At 44.1% G+C, this 26,325-nt stretch overlaps 1 protein-coding gene across 1 annotated transcript; it reads left to right on the plus strand.

The window, feature by feature from the left end:
• Nucleotides 1–2,899: 2,899 nt before the first annotated feature.
• LOC114704885 (toll-like receptor 13) lies at nt 2,900–24,853 on the plus strand. Its single transcript, XM_028886392.2, has 2 exons — nt 2,900–2,989; nt 21,013–24,853. The coding sequence occupies exon 2, from the start codon at nt 21,092–21,094 to the stop codon at nt 23,960–23,962; it is 2,871 nt and encodes a 956-aa protein (XP_028742225.1). The 5' UTR covers nt 2,900–2,989; nt 21,013–21,091; the 3' UTR covers nt 23,963–24,853.
• The last annotated feature ends 1,472 nt before the right edge of the window (nt 24,854–26,325 follow it).

A 26,325-nucleotide genomic window follows, 5' to 3' on the forward strand; every position in this document is an offset into this window, starting at 1 on the left:
TGTACCCATAATGCTCCCCTCTAGTGTACTGTGGTGGTTTGAAGGAGAATGACCTCCCATAGACTCTTACGTTTGACTACTTGGTTCTCAGTTGTTAGAACTGTTTTGGGAAAGATTAGGAGGGGTGACCTTGTTGGAAGATGTGTGTCACTGGAGGTAGGCTTTGAAGTTTCAAAAAACTGGAGCATTCCCAGTGTCTCTCTCGATCTCTGCTTTGTGGTCACATCTTGAGATGTGAGCTCTAAACTACTGCTCCAGTACCATTCCTTCCTGCATGATGCCATGCTCCCTGTCATGACAGGCATGGATCTAAGCCTCTGAAACAGTAAGCCACAAATCAACGTTTTCTTCTATAAGTTGCCTTGGTCATGGTATCATCTCACGGTACTAGAAAAATAGCTAAGACATCTCCTCCCAGCCCAACTGCCAGAGGAAGGCTTTAGGTCAGATCTGTCATTTCCTCCCAAGGCTTTCATCTCACTTAGAAATAAGGGAATACATGACTGTGGCAGGTACAGTGACTCATCAGAGCCATCAAGCACTGCTCATTTCTACTGATTCATATATAGTAATAAGAGACCAAATGAGCTGAAAACCCTGAGGAGGAACTCTGTTATAATTAGAACATCAATTATATGTTCACTTTCTCCCAGGTTTTGAAATAGAGTTCTGGTCTTAGAAGTAAATATTTGATACATAAAACACAGGATTTCCTGCTGGGTATAGTGGCACATGTCTTTGATCCTAGCACTTGGGAGGCAGAGGCAGGAGGATCTCTTATGAGTTCAAGGCCAGCCTGGTCTATAGAGCAAGTTCCAGGACAGTCAGGGATACACAGAGAAACCCTGTATTGAAAACAAACAAACAAATAAACAAATAAATAAAGCACAGGATTTAATCTCACTATCACTGATCACCAGGGAACTGAAAATCAAAACTGTACTGAGATGTCATATCAGAGCTATAATGATGGCTGCCATAAAATTTTTAAATGACAGTAAATAATGACTATTGGTGAGGATTCAGAGGCAATATCTACAGTGCCTTGTGTATAGTAGTGGAAATGAGAAAAGGTAAAGCTGTTATGGAAAACAGCATGGCATTTTCTCAAATAATTACAACTGGAATGTGATCCATCAGTTCTATTTTATGCATCATTATCATTATCACTATCTATTTTTTATTTTATGTATGTGAGTGTTTTGCCTGCATGTATATCTGTGCATCATGAGTGTGCTGGTGCCCGAAGAGGTCAGAAGACGGTTTCTGATCTCCTGGGACTAGAGTTAAAGATGGTTGTGAGCCACCACGTGGGTGCTGGGAATTAAATCTGGGTCCTCTGGAAGAGCTAGCTGCCAGTGCTCTTAACCACTGAGCCACTAATCCATCCTCTTTTATTTTCTATTTTTTTAGAATTTCATGCATGAGTACTGTATTTACATCATTTCCACCTCCTCCTGTGTGTGCCCCATTCCTTCTCAGATCCATGACTTCTTCATTGTTTTAAATATACATGTTGTCTTAGTCAGTGCTCTATTGCTGTGAAGAGATACCATGACCGTGGCAACCCTTATAAAGGAAAGCATTTAACTGGGGCTTGCTTACAGTTTCAGAGGTTTCGTCCATTATCAGCATGGCAGGAAGCATGGCTGCGTGCCAGAAGATATGATGCTGGAGAAGGAGCTGAGAGTTCCATATCTGGATCCACAGGCAGCAGGAAGAGTGAGACACAGTGCCTGGCTTGAGCTTTTGAAACCACAAATCCTACCCTGTGTGACACACTTCATCCAACAAAGCCACACCTAATCCTCAAGTGGTGTCACTCCCTGATGACTAAGCATTCAAATGTATGAGCCTATGTATGGGGTCCATTTTATTCAAACCACCACACATATAAAACATGTTTCATCTATTTAATGTTGCTCGTATGTAAGTGTGTTTAGGACTGACCACTTGAAATTGGACAACCTCTCAGGGGACTCACCCCTGGAGAAGACTGATTCTCCCCCTCTCACATCACTTCTTGACAGTGTGGTGACTTGAGGACTTATCTTTGTGCTGGTTGGCTTTCATCAATCTGACACAAACCTAGACATACCTGGGAAGAGGGAATCCCAATTGAGGAATTTCTTCCCTTTTGATTGGCCTATACACATGTCTGTGGAATATTTTCTTGATTGCTAATTGATGAAGCCCACCATGGGCAGTGCCATTCCTGGGCAAGTGGGCCTGGCCTATATAAGAAAGCTGACTGAGCAACTATGCCAAATACTCCTTCATAGTCTCTGCTTCAGGTCCTACCTCTAGGTCCCTGCCTTTGAGTTTCTTGCCTTGGGGTTCTGTAACCTGTAAGATGAAATACCACCCCGAGTCCCTTCTCCCTAGTGTTTTATCAGAGCAACAAAAAGCAAACTAAGTCTCACAAGCTTCCTTGGCCACAGTTTTAGGAGAAAAATAAAATTGTATCCCCCAAAATGAAGTCAATACAGAATAACCAGAGGAGTCGCATCCATTAGGCAACAAAGCCTGTGGTGGGCTGATGAGTCAAAGGTCAGGAAGCAGAGTCAGACATCCTGATCCCATGATCTAACCACCACTGGGACCTCGAGGTACAGTTCTAGGTTCAGGGCAGGATGGTTCCCAACACCAGGGCTTACTCCAGCTGAACATCCCCAAATGAGACTACACAGGAAGAAACTCGGGGGGTGGGAGGGAGTATGGTGGGCAGAAGGTGAAATCTCCCTGTTTGTTTTTGCAATACACATCAGGCAAGATTTTGATCCATCTAAAGTCCTCCCCCTTGTCCCCCTCCCCCACCATGCCTGGAAAAAAAAAGAAGAGGAGGAGGAGGAGGTTTAAAGAGGAAGGAAATGTCTGGTGTCCTAAGAGTTTGGAACAATCATCACGAGGTTTTTTAAGAGTCCCAAGACAGAATGTCATTGTTTAGAGAAGATGAACAACTGCACCATGTGCCAGGAGCTTCTCAGAGGTATGTTGTTTTCCTTGACTTGATTCCATTTCAGCAGTATCCAGCAAAGGAGGCTACGGCCAGGTTTTGTTTGCGACAGGCCTCATGTAAGCCAAGTTTGCCTGAAACTCTCTATAAGTCAAGGATGATCTTGAACCACTGATCTTCTGTTTCAAGGGTACTGGGATTTCAAATGTGCATCACCACTTCTGTCCGAGAAATTTCTTTTAATTCTACATAACTCACTTCATCACTCCCACCATAGACAATAGTAACATTCATTGTTACTTATTTTCTTATTACTATAAGTCCCCTTGTTCCCTGGTGCTTAGACTTTTTGCCTATTCCCAATGTCATTATTATTATTATTATTATTATTATTATTATTATTATTATTATATTGTTATTATTGAGGCAAGGTCTTACATAGTCCAAGTGGGCTTCAAACTAGCTAGGTGTTGAAAATGACCTTGAACTTCTGATCTTCCTGTGTTCACCTCCTGAGTGCTGGTCTATGCAGTATGTGGGATCAAAGCCAGAGCTTTGTGCTTGCTTGACAAGTACCCCACCAAATAAACTACATCCCCAACCTGTTAAGGTTGGCAGGCATTGCAGTACCTACTGGGCAGAATCTGTCATGCAAATTATTGTCGTGCTTTGAAAAGTACTTCTATGCTTTGAATAATAAACTTTCCAAAGTAGCGTATGCAAGGTTATCTCATTTTTATTTTAATAAGCTTTAAAAAAAATTTTAAACTTTCCTTTGCTTTTTTGTTTGTTTGTTGAAGACAGGGTCTCACTCTATAGCCCTGGCTGGCCTGAAAGTGACTATGTAGACTGAAGTCTAGCCACAATAGCCCAGACTAGCCGGAATTGGCTTCCTTCTGTAGCTTCCGGAGTGCTAGGATTACAGGTTTGTTCTCTCTCAATGTGTAATCCAGAGTGACTTTTAACTTCTGATGCTCCTGCCTCTACTTCCCAGGTGCTAGGAATAAAAGTGTGGGCCACTAAGCCTGGTTCATTTGGTGGTGAGAATGGAACCCAGGACTCCACACATGCTAGGCAAGCAAGCACTCTACCAACTGAGCTATATCCACAGTTCTTCTAGTGCTTGTTGATAGGGTTTGGCTGCATTTCAAAGGTGCCCAGCTCACAGTAATGTGACTGGGGTGGAACACATATGCATAGATCTGTTTTCACCCTCTCTGCTGAAGTGGTAAGAGTTCTGGATTGAGGTCAGGAGGTCTGAATTTGAATGGTAATCACGCTTATCATTATCTGAATGCAAACTCATTCTGCTTCTATGGACATCTCTCTCTCTCTGTTTTTTTTTTTTTTTTTTTGAGACAGGGTTTCTCTGTGTAACAGTAGTCTTGGATGTCCTGGAACTTGCTTTGTAGATCAGGCTGGCCTCAAACTCACAGAGATCCGCCTGTGTCTGCTTCCCGAGTGCTGGGATTAAAGGCGTGTGCCACCACCACCCTGTGGACATCCCTTTTCTATAAAACTTTATGGAGAATTATGTGGTAGGATTGTAAGCTATGAAGTTCTAAGCAATTATGAGGCTTTTTTTTTTTCCTGGGCAGCAAGTTCCACAGACCCATTAGATTAGACCATGGACTCTGGCTCACTTCCTGTAAAAAAGGAGGCTCTCCTCCATCCTTTCACTGATGGTCAAATAATAACAATGCCAAGCACCCTACAGGTGGATTGAGGCAAGAGGATCCTTGAATCCAAGAGTTTGTAGTCAGCCTAGGCCACACAGAGAGAAAAGGGGAGAGAGGGAGAAAAGGAGGGAAGGAGGGAGGGAGGGAGGGACAAACAGAACACTCCAAGGGCAGCAACAGAAGCATCTTCTTAACTCCACAGAGAAAAGGTAGAACTGTTATAATAGAGTAAGATATTTAACTTTCAAAAGTCATAGAAAGCTTTTATTGGAGACTCACAGAGCACTTCACAGACAGTAGAGGCTTTCCTTCAAGGCACATAACACTGCTTGTGAGTGTGAGTTGGAAGTTTGGAAGAGAGCCAAGAAGTTCTGCTTCTTCTACAACACTCCTCAGGACTCCTTCCCACATCTTTAGCTTCCCACAGCCCCTAAGCCCCTGCCCATTTCAAGAATGCTTTTGATGGATTCTGGGAAAGCCAATGGGGTCATGGACCTATTAAAAAAAAAAAACCCTCAGGAATGCTTCAGAGGCATGATAAGCCTTGTAAATGGAACAGAAGTAGGCTCCTCTTCTGAATTCCACTTATCTCTTGTCTGTTTGGATGTGACTGCTGACCTGGTCTGTACACTTTATCTTAGATAAGCCTCAATGAAACCCACGGGTCAAAGGCTGCTGTTCCCTGTGGGGCCAGTCCTGCCCTTCAGACTCCAGTGTTATGAGGGGTTCAGTGTTGAGGGAAAAACTGTATTTTCAGGCCTGGGGCCTGAGGTGTGCATGTGTGTGAGAGACTGAGAAAGAGAGACAGAGACAGATACAGAGACATACAGAGACACAGAGACAGAAACTCTGCTTAGCTGTGGTGAGGTTGGAAGCTTTGTGAGCAGATTTTTTTTTAATCTGTAGTGAGTACAGGGTAGCGACTGACCTGATAACTGATCATGGGGGCCACGCCTGTCTTCTCACCAGTGATTTGGTTCAGGGGGAAACTGGGGAAGAGGCTGTCGGGATTGCTAGGAATCAAGGCCAAACTCTCGTAAGTGGTGATAGTTGTTCAGAATGTGGTCCCCGGAGTCATCAATGTGACATGGAAACAGGTTGAAAATGCATATCTTGGACTCTAAAAGTGTCAAGGGGTGGGGCCCAGCAACCTGGACTTAGCAAACCTCCCAGGTGAATCTGAGTCATACTAATGTTTGAGAATTTCTTCCTCCGAGCTTAGTTTCAATCTTGCCCTCACGTATTCAGACATTGGTTTTGAATCCAGACTCTGCAGTGAGACCAAAGATCCCTAGGGGATTCTCCTTCCCAGGCAGGATTGAGAATCACACATGCATTCTGTCCACGAGGGCAAGTATCCTGGTTTGCTTTTTTCTGCTATGATAAACACCATGGCCAAAAGCAACTTGGGATGAAAAGGATTCGTTTCACTTTATAGCTTACAGTTCATCGCGAAGGGAAGTCAGGGTAGGAACTTGAGGCAGGAACTAAAGCAGAGGTCATGGAGCAGTGCTGCTTACTGGATCGCCCGTCGCCCCCACCCCCACCCCATGCCTTGTTCAGTTTGCTTTCTTACACCACCTAGGACCCCATGCCCAGGAGTGGTACCACCCACACTAGTCTGGGCCCTCCCATATCAACCATTAATCAATAAAATGCCCTAAAGACTTGCCTCCAGGCCAATTTGATTGAGGCATCAATTTTCTTAATTGAGTGACACTTCTCCCCCCCTCCAACCTGCCCCGCCCCACTTTCCAGATGATCTTAGTTTCTGTCAAGTTGACAAGTTACTTGAGACCATGCTGCATGTTTGGCGTGGGCTTTCTGTCCGCTCACAGTTATGGATTGGAGTTTGGGGATCAGATGGTTTCCTAGCGCACGACCTGCCTCTGGACTGCATCAGAGCCTAGGTAGGGCTTAGAAGCAGCAGGTGGCTGGATAAAATCCCGTTACATATACATGCTGTGGTTTGGGAATGTTATTCAGTTACAGAGAAGAATACAAGTGTGTGGTTTGAAAAAAAAAAAAAAAAAGGATGTGACTGGAGATTATCGTATTAAATGAATTAAGTCAGCTGGACTGAGAAAAACAAATACCATAGTTCCCCTCATTCATGGGCCTTAATCAACAACAAAAATAAATGGAACAAAAGAGCAACAAAAAGAAACAGTGAACAGAGGACATAGTTACTATAGCCCCGAGCCTTCCTTATTGTAAACTAGACATTGCTAATATCTAGACAGTTATCTTAGCATTGTGAATTAAAACACTTCCTTCCACCTGAGTGTCATTTTAAACCTTACTTTTAAAAGGAAATACGGAGCTGGAGAGATGGCTCCATGATTAAAAGCACTAGTTGCTTTTTCAGAGGACTTAGGGTCAGTTCTCACCATCCACATGGGTGCACACATCTCCCTGTAACTCCAGTTCCAGGGGATCCAATTCCCTCTTCTGGTCTCTGGGGGCACTGCACACACACACACACACACACACACACACACACACACACACCACACAAATCTTAAAAGGAAATAATATCATTTTATTGAACCCTAGAAATATTACATACCAAAAACTTTGTATCTACTGTGCCTAGTGGGAAGTTCAGCCCTGTTGCTTGTCTTTATGTGTTTGAGTTCAATGATTAAACACTCAGAGTTCCTCCTCCCCCTCTTTCTCCTCTGCCTTGTCCTCCTCTCTGTTTTGAGAAAAGGTCTTATTATTTAGCCCTGTATGGCCTGGAACTCACTGTCAATTGGACTCACCTTGCTCTCCCAGAGTGCTGAGATTAAAGGCATGTGCCACCATGCCCAGCCTATATTCTTTTTTATCCCCACACCTACAACAGATTGTTTTCAGTTTATGTGGGGGTGTGTGCATGCACGTGAATGATTAATGCACGTGTGTGTGCATGCCCCAGTGCATGTGTGAAAGTCAGAGGACAACTTGTGGGAGCCAGGTCTCTCCTTTCACTCTGTGATACAGGAATCACATTTCTCAGGCTTGGCAGCAAATGTCTTTACCTGGTGAGACATCTCATTGGCCCAGGGTTTATTTTTTGAAAGAATGGATTAAGAGAAAAAGCCAGAGGGCACGGAAGAATGGCAAAAACACACACACACACACACACACACACACACACACACACACACAGACACACGCCGGGCGGTAGTGGCACAGACCTTTAATCCCAGCACTTGGGAGGCAGAGGCAGGAGGATCTCTGTAAGTTTGAGGCCAGCCTGGTCTACAGAGTGAGTTCCAGGACAGACACCAGAACTACACAGAGAAACCATATCTCGGAAAAAAAGCAAAAAGGCAAAACAAGACAAAACACACACACACACACACACACACACACACACACACACACGCACACGGCCGGATATGTATGCCTGCAGTCCCCAGCACTTGGGAAGTAGAGGCAGGAAGATCAGGTGTTTAAGGCACTCTCAGCTGCTTAGTGAATTTGAGGCTAGCCTGGGCTACATGAGACCCTGTCCCAAGAAACAAAAGTGAAAAACAAAAAACAAAATAAAAGAAAGAAGGAAACAGAAAATATAAATGCCAACTGATTTATTAATAATTCCATAGCCACAACTAACTAGTACAGAGGCTTCTCTGTACAAAACACCCTGAACGTGTTCCCTTAACAGGGCTAACAATGTCAGCTCTGGTATTTGGAATTTAGACTGCAGCTTTGGTTTTCAGACGGATCGAGGGATGCTTGACACAGCCCACGCTTTTAACCAGACTCAAATAGAAGAATGACCATGTGACCCACGTAGAAGTAGATGAAGTCATTGGTTTCATATGTCACACGACTACTCCATTCCTTGCATGATAAAGTGCCAGGTGGGGTTGTGTTTCTTGCTAGACTCTTGACGTGGCCTGTGGTGCCCTTTGCTTTTGTATTTCTCTAATCTTGGGTAACATACCTGTCACATTTCTTCCCAAGTGTCTGCACTAAACTCTTTTAATTTATTTAATTTTATGTGTATGAGTGTTTTGACTACATGTATGTCTGTGCACTACAGGCATGCCTGATGCCTGTGGAGGTCAGAAGAGTATGTTGGATTGCCTGGAACTGAAGTTACAGATAGTTGTGAGCTGCCATGTGGGTACTGGAGGAAAGAGCAGCAAGGGCTCTTAACCACTGAGCCTTCTCTCCAGCCCCCATGTCTTCATTTTTAATCACTGCTTTCCAGTCACACATGGTCACTGTGAAGTAGGGCTGGCCAACTGCAGCACTCAGGGAGCTACTGGTATGGCTATGGACGGATTCAGTTTCTGTGTCTATAGGAGGATAAGGGTGTGACGCCTGAATCGTAGGGTTGGAGTAACAATTGGGATCTTTCATGACAAGCACTAGTGCACAATACATGACAGTAATAAAGATTATCTGTATGCAAAGAGCATCTATATAGCTTATCGTACAAAGCAGAGAGCCAAAGGAGGAACTCATAAATGGAATTACTGAGCTATAGGCATAAATCTAGCTACAATAATCACTCTATAAATGTCTTCCTTTCCAGAACATTTCCCCTGGGAGATACCCTCACTAGGAGTTATTGCCCTAGTGAAAGGAGTGCTTCTTACACATCACCTAGGAGAGTAACGAAAGTAGGCACTGGACATGTGTCTGGAAAAAATTAACAGATGGATGCATGGATCCGAGACAGCTTTGTATTCTCATACCAGTACCTCAACTGTCTTGGCACTCTGGTCCCTCCAAGTCACATTTGCTCCAGCCTCTGCAAATCGAGAATCATGTTGTTCCTGTTTGAACTCATAGACTGTGTTGCCTTTTAGCCTTATGTATGGGGTGACTCGGATGTTGCAACCTGCTGCATCTCTGTTAGTTCCTGTTATTTTTGGTGCCCTTCTCATAATCAGTGTCTCAGTTTTTTTGGCAAATTGTGTGTAGTCATCCTTCGTAAGGCATCTTTCCTCTTTTTTTTTTTTTTTTTTTTTTTTGCTTTTAACAATATTTTTTTTTGTTTGTTTGTTTGTTTTTGTTTTTCAAGCCAGGGTTTCTCTGCGTAGCTTTGCGCCTTTCCTGGAGCTCACTTGGTAGCCCAGCCTGGCCTCGAACTCACAGAGATCCGCATGGCTCTGCCTCCCGAGTGCTGGGATTAAAGGCATGCGCCACCACCGCCCGGCCGCTTTTAACAATATTTTATGGGTGTCATCTGGAGATTGCCAAATCCAGACAAGCATTCTATCACCGAGTCATATCCCAGACCTTCTTGGTTTTTAAGATTGGCCTAACTAAATTGCCCAGGCTGGCCTTGAACCTACTCTGTAGCAGGCCCTGAGCTTATGGTCCTCTTGTCTCAGCCTCCTCATAGTTGTAATTATAGGGCTATACAATCAGATCTAGCTAAGATGTTCTTGCATTACTAATCCTCAGCATGTCTAAGGACTCTGAGTTGTATTAATGGCACTGTGTTTATTGGTGTTTATCATTTTTTACATTTATCCTATATGATGTGTGTTAATTTCTATTTGTAGACACAAGATCCAGGTCAGGAGGAACCACTAAACAAGTCTAGAAACTACCACAGAGTGTTATGGATGGGCTCTCAGGCCTTGCCATGTAGTCTCAGCTTTCCTCTGCTTCTCTTAGTCCAGGGCCTGCAACAAGATTTTTATAACCTTTGAAGGTCTCTAACTTTTTATAACCTTTGAGATTCTCTAACTACTTTTTGTTTGTTTGTTTTTTGTTTTTTTAAAGACAGGTTGTCACTCATAGCCCAAGCTGGCCTGAAACTCACTCTGAGGACTGGCTTTGGACTTATGATGCCCCTGCCTCAGCCTCCTGAGTGCTGCCGGGACTACAGGCCTGTGCCATCATACCTGCCTCTCTGTTGAAATTTAAGGCCAGATTACCAGTAAAGTTCAGTGGTTATACCAAGGGTTAAGGTCAGCAGGTATTTGATCCCAGGATGAATTAAAGCACAGAGCCAAGAAATCTCCATCTGTCTTAGGAAAGGAGCTAATGGCGGCAGTCACGTTGGGTACCTCTTTGTTGAAATGTCAGAATCCATCTTTCTCAAGCTGAGTTTTCCAAGATCACCTACATGAGTCAAGGGCAGTGGTGGATGATGGCCTGTGCTGCCTGAATCCCACTTGCACTCTTTACTTTTCCACATGTGGAGGTCAGAGCTGACCCAGGCAGCTCCTAGCATGAGAAAGACACTGTGCCACAAACCACATCTGCTCTGAAAAGTCCCTGGTGACTGGAATGAAGGAAGCTTCTGTTTTCTAGATCCACCTGTTGGACAGCTTATGAAAGCCAATGTTCCTGGCCTTGGTGAGTTTCAGCTCTACTGACCAGTCCGTATCCACCCTCAGCTGTCATAGCGTGAGCAAAACTTCCTTGGCGAACTGGACAGTAGCTTCTAGCCCCACCTCCTGGGTTTTGCTGTAATGGCCTAGGAATTTGGAGATGGCTCTCACCCGAGAGCAGTGTGAAGAGGACCTCTCCAGGCCCTCTACCACACAGAACAGTGTTTCCCCTGCTGCTCTTTGCCCATGGTGCCTCGGTTCACTTCCGTTTTTTCTATGGGAAACTCGCTTTAGCATTAACATATGAGACAGCCTTTGGGCTGTCAAGGACCTGGGTGGATCCATGCTCATAGCAAACTTTTACACTGAGTTAAGAGTTGTTAATGAGTGGGCCACCATTTTTTCTTTACTAAATTTATTTATTTATTATGTATTTATTTATTATTAATTAATTAATTTATTTATTCTGTGTGTCTCTCTATGTATGTATATACTCATACTCATACATCACAACTCGTGTGGAGGTCAGAGGACAACTTGCTGGAGTTAACTCACTCTTCCTACCATGTGGGTCCCGGGCTTGAACTCAGGTCATCAGACTTCGCAGCAAGCATTCTTAACCCACTTAGCCATCTCACGGGCCCTGTTGTTTTGGATATTTGAGATAGGTTTTCATGGAGCTCAGGGTGACCTTGATCTTACAACATGAGCTGAGGTTGGCCTTGAGCTCCTGATCTTTCCAAGTGTTAGGATTACAGGTGTGTGCTACTAAGCCCAGAGAGGCAGGCCATTGGTTGAGTCCCAAATGAACAGATGAGGAAACGGGTGATAAAAGTATGTAACTTGAGCACATTTGGTAAATCCCAGAGTAGGTATATAAAATAAAGTTGTGTTGACCTCAAAGCTAAGCCTATGTCAGGTTATGTTGGTCCAAGAATCCATCACTGCTCTTCCTTGCTTTCAAGGGAATGAATGGGCTGAAAAGTTCAGGTGCTCTCTCTGGGATTTCAGATTTTAGAGAAGGCAAGGGCCTGTGGGTTTTTTCTAGGTAATGCTGCTAAGGCGTTGCAATGGGACACACTTTAGGTAGGTCCACGTGAACTTAAAAGTTCAGTCCCCTAGTGGGTCATTGTAGCTCCCTACAATGCAAATCCAATGTTAACATTTTCTTTTAAAAAGCATGTACCCCTGCTGGTTGGGGGTGATGGCACGTGCCTTTAGTCCTAGCAGTTGACAGGCAGAAGCAGGCAGATCTTGGTGAGTTCTAGGCTACATAAACCTGTAGATGTAACCAACCATCTTATTAAATAAGAAACACAGAACCAATGTAAAGAAGAAAGCCAAGAGGTCAGAGCTCAGAGCTAAAACCTTACCCTTCCTCCTGCGGTGGTCCTACCTCTCCGAAAGAGACCTATTTCCTGTGTGTTTGTTTTTATATAGTCTTTCTGCTCTGCCTTCTCATTGGTTGTAAACCCAAACACATGACTGCCTTGTCACTGTCTGTCTGTACAGCCCTCCAGGTCTTCTATGGTATTGAGATTAAAGGCGTGTGTCTCCAATGCTGGCTGTATCCTTGAACACACAGAGATCTACCTAGCTCTGTCTACCAAGTGCTGGGATTAAAGATGTGCGCCACCACCGCCATGCTCTTGCTATGGCTCTAATAGCTCTGACCCCCGGGCAACTTTATTTATTAACATACAATTAAAATCACATTTCAGTACAAATAAAATACCACCATATAAACCCCTGTCTCAAAGTGTGTGTGGGGCGGTGGCTTTTCTGCAGATTTTCCATTGTCCTCTTTCCCTCTCTACCTCTGTCCATGTCCCTCCTTCCCCCTTTCTCTCTTATGTACAGGGCTAAGCACTCTACCACTGAGCAACATTTACGGCCTGTAGATTTGTCTTAAAGGCCCAGTGGAGGACTTTACACCACATGTCCAACTATAAAGCTGGGGCTGTGAGTGTGCTCAGTGGTAGAAACACTTTCCTCCTCTGTGTGGGAACCAGGCTCCATCTCCAGATCCAAAACAAAATCGTAAAGCTTGGTGAGCTTGTCTTCTTTGTCCATCTCCTTAGTCTCCACAGCCAGCTAGGGCTCACACCCATCTCTTCCTGCCCACCATTCTCATACCCTTTTAATCTCCCCCACCCCCGATCTAGTGTCTCTGTCTGTGGTTCTCCTATAGGGAGAAAACTCCCCCTGAATTCTGGTGTGTTGTAGTTTATCTGTGATACTGTGTGTCTCAGTTGTAATCCTCGGGTCCCACAGATCCTGAAACACTGACAGTCCTAACAATGAACATGATGTTTGGATCATTTTGGACCATACTTAAGGAGCTGAAGCTTGTCTTTCTTGATCTTGTAGGGACACTGGATGTCATTAAAGCCCCAGTTCCTATATAACAAGGACTGACACTCATTGAGAACCTACATCATGTCAAACTCCATGCTAAATAATTTCATTGTTATTTAATTCTTTTTAAAAACAATATTGTATTCTTTGATAATTTTATATAGTGTATTTTGATCATATCCACTCCCATTCGTCCAGATCTATTCCACTTCCCCACTCCTTCCCAACTTCGTGTCCTCCTTTTTTAAAAAATAACCCAACAAATCCAATTTGGGTGGCCATATATGCCTGAGTGTTTTGCTGTCAACCAACTGTTTTGCTGTCAACCAACTAGGAGCCATACCCTAAAGAAAACTGACTCTCCCATCCCCAGATGCCTTCAGCTATGAGTCGCTTCAGATATCCCCTCAAACTCATGCTAGAGCGTTGACTGGCTTGATCTTGTGCAGGTCTTATACTGGCAGCCACAGTTGCTGAGTTTATAAATGCAGTGGTCCTGTCATATCCAGAAGACAATGTTTCACTCTGATCCTTCCTAATGTTTGGCTCTTATAATCTTTCCATTCATCTTCCAGGATGGTTCCTGGGCCTTGGGAGGGTGTGTGTGTGTGTGTGTGTGTGTGTGTGTGTGTGTGTGTGTGTGTGTGACATACATGTCCCATTTGTCTTAAACATTTTTAACGTTATATATGTTGAGTCAGAGATTCATTAATCTTTCACATTATTCAGTAGTGTGAAAGGATATATGGAATGTGTTCTAAATCTATACAATAGAATTTGAGAGTTTGAAAGTACATTTATAGTTGTCTGGGAAATGAAGACATATACTTTGAAAAAAACCATGTACATAAATGTTCATTGCAACTTCAGTCTTAACAGCCAAAGGTAGAAACAACTCAGATGTCCACCAACAGATGTGGATAAAGCAGCTATGTGACTCCTACACAGAAATGAAAGGAGTGCAATCTGGATCAATCCTTAAGAAATTATGTGCAATTAAAAAAACAGCCTCTAAACATCATATGTTGCCTGATTCCATTTGTCTAACATTCTTAAAATTGGGAACCTGTAGAAGCAGAGGCCAGGTTAGAAGCTACTTGTGGTGTGGTAGCCGTCTTATACCTTGAATGTGATGGCAGATACACAAACATATCTGTATGTGATAAAATTGTACGGAGCTGAGTTCATACACACCATTACAGGTAAGACCAGGGAGAGCTGAGAAAGACTGGGGGATGCTATCAGTGTTGATCTCCTGGTTGTGATACTGCACTGTAAGTTGGCTTGATGGCACCATGGAGGGGAACCAGGCCAAATGTACAAACATCTGCGGTAGCCCATTCCCGTTACTGTATTCCAGGTGAGGGGGTTTCAGCGCACGATCTTTTGATCTGTTGGTACTGAGGCAGCACATTGCAGGGATGGATATGTGCTGCAACAAAGCTGTTTTCTTTGTGGCTGGAGCAGAAAAGAGAAAGACAAAGGGGCCTGGGTCCCACTAGTCTCTTCCAGGGCATGCCTCCAGGGGCCTGAATACCCCCTGCCAGGCTCTACTTGCTAAAGGTCCCACCGCCTCCCCTGCAGTGCCACAACTGGGGACTCAGTCTTTCTTACATGGACCTCTGAGGGACATTCAAGATTCAAGGTAGAGTGGCACTTCTTTGTATTGTTTCCTAATGCTGATTGGAAATCCTTATTACCTCAAAGTAAAACATGTAATAAAAAACTGGGCTGGGGTGCTCGACAGTTAAGAGCAGTGGCTGCTCTTCCAGAGGACCCAAGTTCAAATCCCAGCACCCACACTGGAGCTCACAGCCTTCTGCAGGTCCAGTTGCAGGCACCTATGTGGTGCACACATACGTGCAGGCAAAACACTCAGACACATACAAATAAACTCCTCTTCTTTTTTTAATAAAAAGTAGGCTGGGGGCTAGGGAGATGGCAAGCCACGAGGTCTTGAGTTCAGATCCCCAGAACTCACATTAAATGTTGGGCACAGCGAAGGGACAGAGACAGGAGGATCCCTGACTCACTGGCCAGCCAGCCCTTGTCAAAATGAAAAGACATCAGAGATCAACCTCCGGCTTCCACACACGTATGTACATGTGCACAGGCACTCACTCACGTGCACACACACCAACAAGTATGTACACTACACACACAAAACACATACAAAAGAACAACAACAACAAATAAGAACAACATCAAGTTAGCAGAGGTTCTTTGCCCTTCAATTAAAAATGTCCTAACCTGAGAGGAAATTCTGAGGCTTTAAGAGCAACAGATTCCAAATAACTGAACTGTGGTCACAGATCGCAAGCTCGGTCCCCCTTCTCTGCAAGCATTGCAGTGAGTGTTCTCTAAAGCCTTGGTTGCGCCATTCTCTGAAAGGCTCTCTTGGTTTTGCACTTCCTGCAATGGGAGCCTTCCACCTCAGAGCCGCATTTCCCTTAGCTGGGCTCGGGAGATTGGAGAAGCAAGCTCCTCCCTCTCCTGAGACAAAAAAACAGCCGCCTTTCTGCTTCCCCTGAGAATGAGTTAGTTCATATGTTCTGTATTTGTTCATTCTTCCCCATTACTCACGTATTTATTTCGATCCTTAAATGACTGGTGGAAGCCAAGTCCCAAGTGTTTGGAGAAGTGAAGCTTTTAGCGTGGTAGCTTTGTACTGGCTTGCGGCAACCCATTTAAAGACACACACACACACACACACACACACACACACACACACACACACACAGAGTTTGATTTCTTTATTTTGTGTGCAAAGGGGTGGAGATGCTGAGTGTGTGCCTGCCATGCTGTGCCCGTGAAGGTGAGGACAGCCTGGAGATGTCAGCTCTCTTACCATGTAGGTCCCAGGATAGAAATTAGGCTACCAGGCTTTGTAGCAAGCACCTCTACCCACTGAGACATACCTCTGATGCTAGCACCCATTTTTTGTGGGGTCGGGCATTCAGATTTCTCTGTGTAGTCCTGGTTGTTATGGAATTCGATATGTAGACCAGGCTGGCCTGGCACTCACAAAGTTCCTTCTACCTCTGCCTCATGAGTGTTGGGATTAAAGGTGAGTGCCACTATCCAGGCTTGGAACCATTTTTTAAAGGCTTGGTCTCACTATGTGGCTTAGGCTGGCCTTAACCTCATGGTTTTCTTGCCTCCATCTCCTCAGTGCTGGGGTTATACATGTGTGCCACTCACTATTTCTGGCCACACCGTTTTTACTTGTTTGGTTTTTGAAAAGGGGGCTCACATAGTCCAGACTCTCACGCTTGACATATAGCTGAAATTAGCCTTCAACTCCTGATCTTCCAGCCCCTCCCTCCTAAGTACTGGGATTCAAGGCATGAGTCCCCACATCCTACTCACCCACTTCCTTTTCCTGCTGCTTAGGTTTTTGTTCATTTGTTTTAATTGGGCTCAAGGTGCTTTTGGTGTAGCATATGGTGCTAGTGGAAAGAGAAGCTTTAGGATTGGGGATTTCTAAACAAGGGTGTGCAACATTATAAATCAGTTGACGTTTGTTTTTCAGCTCTTTCTTGAGACCAGGTTGGCCTCCCCAGTGCTAGGATTACAGGCGTGTATGACTATACTAGGCATCCTTGCCTTATTTTCAATGCCACAACTAGAGGGGTTGGTCCTCTGCCTTGTCCTTTCCAAAGTCCCTGGCATCACACACTGTTGTGGTGAGTGAGCCCATAAACTCCAGTCTGCAAAGGTCAACAAATAAAGACACTTGCTGCCAAGCCTGAGACAACCTGAATTTAAATTAGTCCCTGGGACCCAAGTAAGCGGTGGGAAGAGAAACTAACTCCCGAATTGTCTTCTGACCTCCACATTCGAGCTGTTGTGCACATGCCCACACAAAACACACACACACACACACACACACACACGCACGCACGCACGCACGCACGCACGCACGCACGCACGCACGCAGGCACGCAGGCACGCACGCACACACGCGCACACACAAGCACTCAATGAAATGAAATGTAATGTAATTTTAAAAACCCAGCTGAAGGAGCAGTTGCCTTTAAAGCCTGGCCTCCCTCTTCAATGCTCTGGGATCTCACCTGCCAAGCCTGCTGAAGCCAGCTCCACACCTTTGAGAATTCTCTTTGTGTGGCTGTCAGGCCTCAGCTTCCTGCTCTGACTTTGGCTCTGTCTGCTCCTTGTCTCCTCTACCCGTCCTGCCCCAGGACAACTTCAGTGATGATGCTCCCCTAGGTGTCCCTTGGAGGACAGGAGATTTCCATGTTTAGGACGTGTTTCATGTTTGCCTTTAGACTACTTCCTGGCGTTTTTTTTTTTTTTAAACAATATTTACAATATTCTTGTAGCAAACTCCAGTAGATTGGAGAGCTTATACCACCGGCCTTCGTCACCGCCGAGAACAAAGAGCACATTAATCTAGCAATGTCATCTTGCTTCACCCAGTTTCCTCCAGCCACGTTATGCAATATGGATTTACTGCTTCTTCCTCCTTCTTCTCCTTTTCCTCCACCTCTCCTCCTCCCTCTCTTCCCCTTCCTTGTCCTCTCTGCTCTTGTCTTCATTCCCTTTTCCTTTCTTTCGGAGTTGCACAGGCGGCCTTAGGTTTCTCAGCCAAGTGGGTCTCCCGCTTTGGCTCCTGAGTGCTGGGATTGTATGCATGGGTGACCACGCCCAGGAAAGTTAAGGTCTTTTGGTTTAGGAGAGTCTTGGGGCCCCAACCCAGGGCCTTGTGCTCTAACACCTGGCTCCATCCCATCTCTCCTTTTCTTGCATTTACTTTTGTAGGAGGTCTCTCCTCTCTGTACTGTTTCATTCTTGTTACCTTAAAAGATAAAAATGCCTTAAAAACCACAGTGTAGCCTGGGGTACATAGTGAGATCTAGGACAGCCTGGGCTCCAGAGTGGGACCTTTTCTCAAGAACTACAAACAAAACTCCTTAAACTTCTGCACCCTATTGAGCTAATTTATTCAGCTCAGTCGTGGTGCCTGCTCTGTGGTCCAAGAAATCTGGCACCTTTTTCTGGCATCCATGGAAACAGCCCCCCACACACACACACAATCTTAAAAATTTAAGAATAGGAAGGAATTCTCCTGACTTGACATTTGTCAAGAACTATGGCAAATAATAATTAATAGGAAGCTTATAGATGTCATCTCACTGACAAGAAGACATGCTCTATAATTTAATTTAGTATTAGAAGCTTTTAGGAAATCAACATAAAAGAAAGGCACAGAAAATGAGTGAACTTAAAAGGAAAGGTGTAATTTCTATTACTTGCTGAAGGCATAATCATTAACAGATAAACTACACTGGTTATAGTGGTAGACACATTTAATCCCAGCACTTGAGAGGCGGAGGCAGGCAGATCTCTGTGAGTTTGAGTTTGAGGCCAGCCTGGTCTACATAGTGAGTTCTAGGACAACTAGACCTTCATAATGAGAACTTGTCTCAGAAAAGCAAAGCAAAAACAAACAAAAACAACAACAAACAAAAAAACTAACTAATGAAAACCCCTAATACAACAAACACTCACATTTTAAGAACAAATAAGGGAATTCAGCTTGTATTTAAGATCAACACCAATAAAATTTTTGGTACTTTTGCTGTATCAAACTAGAAAAATAAGAGGAAATAGAGTCCTAAAATAACATGACCTAAACACTTCCAGGAGACAGCACAGAAAATAGTGTAGAGGGCAGAAGGTCCTTGTGCTCACAGGTAAGTACTAGGGAAACTGGGAATTTAAACAGGCAGGGTTGTCTGCTTAACAAGAACATGTTGACCTGTTTTCCACCCAGAGAGCTGGGAATGGATGTAGTTAATAGCCTGGTGACTGGTGCTATCTGTGGGGCCAGGTTAGGCCAGGTTACACCTGTATCCTGAAAAACTACTATGTTGGTTTATCTTAGACACTTCCTCCCTAGTCCTTTCTCTTGAATGTTGTTTCCCAGTGCATAAAACCCATCCTTCTGAGAGATGTCACTTGTTCTTTACAACAGCCTAGGAAACCTCTGTGGGATCTGTAGGGTCAGGCCACTCCTGACCCCCCTGGGCTGTTATGTTTAGCTCAGTCACTCTCCATAGACTCTTATCTTGAGCATTGTTTCTGAGTTAACAGAACCCATCTTTATGGAAGAAACCATATGCAATTTGTAAAGAGCTTCAGTGTAAACAAGTCTTAAGCTTTGTTGTACACACAGGCTTCATTCATCATCAGGAATTTCCAAAATGGTGCTGTGCTTGAATATGCCTAAAATAAACTGCCTAGTGTCAGACTCTAGAAGTTTCAACCAGCACCAGTTAACTAAATCACGCTGAACCAGATTTCCTTCTTGCCTCACATAGATTGTCACTCTGCCAGTCCCGGTGTTTGCAGAGATCCAAACAAAACAGCATCTCACAGAGCCTATTTTCGTATGTAGTCCATCATTGCAGGGAAATGTGGGCAGCAGGAACTCAGCAGCTGCTCACGTTACAACCACAGTCAAGAGCAGAGAGTGAACACATGCCAACTGCTCAGCTAGCTTTCCCTACTCTTACAGGATTCTGAACCCAGCCACAGGAATGGGGCCACCCGCTTTTAGGCTAGGTTTTCCCATATCAATTAATGTAATTAAGACAACCCCCTACAGATTAGTTCCCAGGTTAATCTCATCTAGACAGTCCTTCCCTGAAACTTGTCTCACTCGATTCTACATTGTTTCAGGGTGACAATTAAAACTTACTTCCACACCATATTATTACTGATTTTTTTCTATCAACAAAGGAGTTCTTAGACAATGTTAAATTATAGATGGCAGCAGATATGTAAATCATTGATACTAACAAAGGATTAATAAATATACAAAGAATATACAAGAATGTTCACAAAGCATCAAAAAAGAAAAGAAAAGAAAAAAGGAAGAAAGAAAATGAAGAATGGAGCTAAACAAGCAAGTCACTGGGAGAAAAGCTACCAGATGTATAGACTGATCCTAAAAATCACAAATCCTCAGCTATTGTGTTCATGCTCGTCACTAGTCAAGGCATCTTGCTCAAATTATATCAAGTTATTTCAATGTTCCTTCTTCCTCCTGCCCAATGTTTCTCTCCCTTCCCTTCTCTTCCCTTCCCCCCTTTTCATCCTTCAGTTCAGCTCAAGTACAAACCTTTACCAGCCCACCTCTCCCTCCATCAAATGCAAATTGTGGTGAAATCACTGATCATATGGCTTCATTCACATTGAGGCACAAGTGACTTGTGTCACATATGACATTCTGTTACCCCAACCCATCTAATGCATCAGTCGTGATGGCATTTTGGGTATCAGCCCACAAGACAAGGGGGATGTTTTACTGTCAGATGGAAAATGAGGGTAGGAGACATATCCCGATTTACATAAGTTAAATGACACACAGTCTTGCCTCCTTTAGCTCTTTGTGCTGAACATTTTGCTTGCAAAAAAAAACGAGCAGCAGCCTTTTTTGATAAGAGAGTGATCTGGAAGTGGGTTTTGAAAGTTGGTGTTGAGCACTTAGGAGGCAGAGGCAGGCAGATCTCTGTGAGTTTGATGCCAGCCTGGTCTACAAAGCAAGTTCTTGGACAGAGGCCTGTTACACAGAGAAACCCTACCTCAGGGGCAAAAAAAAGTCAATGTTTGGGATTAAGCTTTTTTTGTTTCCTTGAAGCAGCTATGAAATAGTTATTAGGGAAGAGAAATTTAAACTAAAAACCTTTGTTTTTCTTTGCAGCAAAGTCCATAGGTAAAGAGCATGCCTTTGAACATGAGCATTGCATGTGCGGAGGGATTTTTTTCCTGTTGTAACCTGGATGCCTGGGGCAGTCAAGATGAGTTGGGACAACTTGGTGCCTGCTCTCCAGCTCCTGCTCCTGTTCATCGGGCTTTCTCTGCTGTCTTTGGTAGACACATATGGGTTCAATAAGTGCACACAGTATGAATTTGATATTCACCATGTGTTCTGCATTCGGAAGAAGATCACCAACTTGACAGATGCCATTAGTGACATACCTGGATACACTACTCACCTCAACCTGACGGAGAACTACATTGAAATCCTTCCTGCCCGGAGCTTCACTAATGTGCCTGCTCTGCTGGACTTGAGACTAGAGTGGAATTCCATTTGGAAGATCGATGAAGGTGCCTTCAGGGGACTGGAAAACTTGACCCTTCTGAACTTAGTGGAAAATAAGATTCAAAGTGTGAATAACTCGTTTGAGGGCCTGTCCAACTTGGAGACCTTGCTCCTGAACCACAATCAGATTACCCATATTCACCAAAAAGCCTTTGCTCCTCTGGTCAAGTTGAAATATTTGAGCCTAGCTCGAAACAGCATTAGCAATTTTTCTGTTATTCTTGAAGCAGTCCAGTATCTCCCGTGCCTGGAGTACCTTGATCTTACTAACAACAGCATTATCTACTTGGACCACAGTCCTAAGTCGTTGGTTTCTCTGCTCCACCTGAGTTTCCAGGGGAACAAACTAATGGAGTTAAACTTCTCTGCCTTGTCACTGCCTAACCTAACCACTCTAAGTGCTTCCCAGAATGGCCATGGCGTCATTCAGAATGTGTATCTGGAAACTCTGCCCCAACTCAGGAGCTTGAATCTGAGTGGAACATCAGTGAAACTGGAGATGCTTTCGGCCAAACACCTGCAGAATATAAGGGTTATAGACCTCAGTAACCGGGAGCTTAGACATGGTCACTTAAATGTGAAAACTGTTTGTCACCTCCTCAGAAACCTACCCATGTTAGAGGCGCTGGTTTTTCAGAAAAATGCCACCAATTCGGAGGGCATTAAGCATCTAGCAAAGTGTACCAGGCTTTTGTTCCTTGACCTGGGCCAAAACAGTGACTTGGTTCATCTCAATGACAGTGAGTTTGACGCTCTACCCAGTCTCCAAAGACTGAATCTAAACAAGTGCCAGCTTTCCTTCATCAGCAACAGGACCTGGAGTTCCTTGCAGAACTTGACCATCCTAGATCTGAGCCACAACAAGTTTAAAAGCTTTCCAGATTTTGCGTTTTCACCCTTGAAGGGCCTGAAGTCTCTCTTTCTCTCAAGAAACCCCATCACAGAACTCAATAACTTGGCCTTCAGTGGGCTATTTTCACTGAAGGAGCTCAACTTAGCTGGGTGCTGGATAGTAACAATTGATAGATATTCCTTTGCTCAATTTCCAAATTTAGAGCTCTTAGATCTTGGAGCCAACAATATCCGGACTCTCAACCGTGGAACCTTCCGATGTCTGAAAAAACTCAGTGTTTTGATTCTCTCCCACAACCGCCTGGAAATTATAGAGCCGAGTGCCTTTTCCGGTCTCACTTACCTACATCACCTTGACCTGGTGTACAATAGCTTGTCATATTTTCATAAACACCTTTTCTCGGGCCTGGAAAAGCTGCAGGTTTTGAAACTCGGTTTTAATAAGATCAAATATGAAACCACTAGGACCCTTCAATACCCTCCATTTATGAAGCTCAAGTCTTTGAAACAGCTCAGTCTAGAAGGACAACAAAATGGGATTCAGGTTGTTCCAAGTAACTTTTTCCAAGGGTTGAGTAGCTTGCAGGAGTTACTCCTAGGAAAAAATCCCTCCATATTCCTGGACCACCGCCAATTTGACCCTCTGATTAATCTCACCAAGTTGGATATCTCAGGAACAAAAGGTGGAGATCGAAGTCTCTATTTAAATGCTTCCTTATTCAAAAAGCTCAAAAGGCTAAAGATCCTGCGCCTTGAAAATAACAACTTGGATTCGTTGGTTCCTGGCATGTTCTCCAGCTTACAGAGCCTACAGGTCTTATCTTTAAGATTCAACAACTTGAAGGTCATTAATCAAAGTCATCTGGAGAATCTGAAATCGTTGATGTTTTTTGATGTCTATGGGAACAAACTTCAGTGCAACTGTGACAATATGTGGTTCAAGAACTGGTCAATGAACACAGGGGAGGTCCACGTCCCCTTCCTCCGGAGCTACCCTTGTCAGCAGCCAGACAGCCAGAGTTTGCTTGTAGATTTTGATGATGCCATGTGTAATTTTGACTTTGGAATGGTCTACTTCTTCTGTTCCTTCAGTATAGTTCTCACCACCATGGTCTTCTCTTGGTTCAGTGCCAAGATGATTTCCTCTCTGTGGTATGGTTTGTACATATGTAGGGCTTGGTACCTCACTAAATGGAACAAAACAGAGAAGAAGTTCTTGTATGATGCATTTGTCTCTTTCTCAGCCACCGATGAGGAGTGGGTATATAAAGAGCTTGTTCCAGCCCTAGAAGAAGGCAGCCAGACCACCTTTAAGCTCTGTCTTCACCACCGGGACTTTGAACCTGGCATTGACATCTTCGAGAACATCCAGAATGCAATCAACACAAGCCGGAAAACTTTGTGTGTGGTCAGTAACCAGTACCTGCACAGTGAATGGTGCCGGCTTGAAGTCCAGCTGGCCAGCATGAAGATGTTCTATGAGCACAAGGATGTCATTATCTTGATCTTCCTTGAAGAGATTCCTAACTATAGGCTGTCCAGCTACCACCGACTCAGGAAACTCATAAACAGACAGACATTTATCACCTGGCCAGACAGTGCTCACCAGCAGCCACTCTTCTGGGCTCGCATTAGAAATGCACTGGGCAATGAGACTGTGGAGAAAGAAAATACACATCTAATTGTTGTCGAGTGACTGAAAGTCTTATAACCCCAAATCTGGCTGCATAATGTTACCCAAAATACATGTAAGCTGAGTTGACTAAATGAACCCACTCTTTGGGGACAAAGGCAGGGGTTGCTTATAACTGTAAGACCTAGGACCATTTGGGTAGTGTTCATCAAGCAGCCAGGAGAGTGCAGAGAAGTGCTTGGAAAACTTTCAGGAGCGGGGTCCCACTGCTATGGAATTGGATAGATGGAAGAAATTCCTGTTTTATTAAGGAGAGGACTTGGGACACCAGTCATCTGAAATTCTGGGGAACAGAAAGGTCTTGTGTGTCTTTGAGATCGTTGCTCAATCATTTTCTCCAAGTCAGTTCCTGTCAAGAGAGACTGTACTTGTTGTGTACGGGTTTCCTCAAAATTTAAAACCTTCCATCTTGGAGGGAAACTTCCTAAGACAGATGTTTACAGAGAGATAAAACAACAGGATGTTCTAGGGGAGAATGAAATATTCCACCCCACAGGAAAGCTTGTTAAGACAGGAGGTAAACAATTCAAAATAGTTTCACCGAGTCCCTGATACTGACCAGTTCCTGGACCCCTCCCTCCCCAAGTGTGACTAAGCAGTAAAGCCTGCTGAGAGACAACCTCAGACAAGCCTAGCTGCCCGGAAGGAGCAGAGGGAAGAAGTGGAGAGCAGCCCAGCTCCCTGGAAGAGGCTCACACCAACTGAGCCCCCAGGAAAGGACACTCCACCCCGCTGAGCTCTCTGCAGGCTGTGCAATGGGTTCTAGGTTTCCAGCTTATGTCAGCTGTCATCCAAGCTTGGGTGGGCTTTGTTTTTCAGTCATGTCTGCTCCGATAAGTAACCCCTCACTCATGTTCTTGTAAATAAACCCAATAAAACTCATTGGTTCACCAAGTTGGACTTTGGTGGTATCCATACTTTGGTCTGTGGTCAGTTCCCTATCTGGAGTGAGTAGACAGTTGTTCATTTCTCCCCAGAATAGAGTCACATAACAGCACTGTAATGCTAAGAACCCCTAACAACAGAAACAACAAAACAAAGACAATACAACAACAAAAACCACATAGAATCAAAAAGTAAAATAAGGAAAGAAAAAAGAAAGGAATTTCCTCCTACATGACATGACTCTAGTCTGTGACTGATGTCCCAGATACACCGCCCACCGCCCTTGGAGTTTTCAAATCTATCTTTTTTTTTTTTTTTTTTTTTTTTTTTTTTTTTTTTTTTTTTTTTGAGATAGGGTTTCTCTGTGTAGCCTGGCTGTCCTGGAACTTGCTCTGTAGACTAGGCTGGCCTCGAACTCACAGAGATCTGCTTGTCTCTGCCTCCCAAGTATTGGGATTAAAGGCGTGTGTCATCAATGCCTGGCTCCTCAAATCTATCTTAAGATGTCTTAAAATGGCATTGCTATGAAGTCTGTTTTGCCCAACAAGCCCGGGTGATATCTGTTGCCGCTCGTACTGCTCTGCTAACTCATCAAGCCCACGTCTTAAACCGATAGGTTTATTCAAGTGCTCTCTTAAGCGCCTGTGCTCTGAATGGTGGAGAAAAAGCTGACTTATGGAGTCTCATGATAACAGAAACTGTAATGGAAACAACACGGATTCTAGTTAAAACAAAAAACCAGTTCGTTGTTGTTTTCAGTACCAGTACTATGACTACGGACTGATTTTCTGTTTTGAGGTTTCTGAACCCTTATCAATTGTATGTTTTTAAAGTTGCAAGGGGGCCTGACCCTGGCATTAGACAAAGGGGCCACGAAGTCTTACTGGTAGGTATTTTGTACAAAGGTGCTAACAATTCCCGTTGTATGTGGGGCTTTAGGAACCTAAGTCAGATCAGTTGACAGGGAGCCAGCACTGCCTGTTTCAGACTCTTTCCCCGAAGTCACGACCTGACTTCTAGTTTCCTCCTTATCTACATGATTCTAAGAGGAACTTGTTAGGAAGAGACCTGATGGACAGAATTTCTTTTCAACGGGGGCAGCAGGTGTCTACTTCCATAGGCCCTTGCCCAGTCATCAACATAAATGGCATCCTACTCAAAGCCACTACTTTCTTCTACTTACTCAGACATTTTCGTCCTTGTTTTGAACCAACTTCTTGCTACATAGTTCAGGCTGGCCTGGAACTCAAAATCTTGTTGTGGCCTCACAGTTTCTAGGATTACAGGCATGCACCACTACACTCACCTTATTCCCCAGTGTTTTATACATAAAGAGAAAATGGGGGACAGGGACAGGGTCCCAGTTTTGGCCATATTAATCACCAATAATATTTCCACTGTCCAAATTGGACCCTGGAAGCCTGAGACTCTGTTGCTTCTGGGCAACGCCAGGCAGTGTAATTTTGCTGAAGCAGGCCACA

This window comes from Peromyscus leucopus, chromosome X (assembly GCF_004664715.2).
Source record: "Peromyscus leucopus breed LL Stock chromosome X, UCI_PerLeu_2.1, whole genome shotgun sequence".
NCBI lineage: Eukaryota > Metazoa > Chordata > Mammalia > Rodentia > Cricetidae > Peromyscus > Peromyscus leucopus.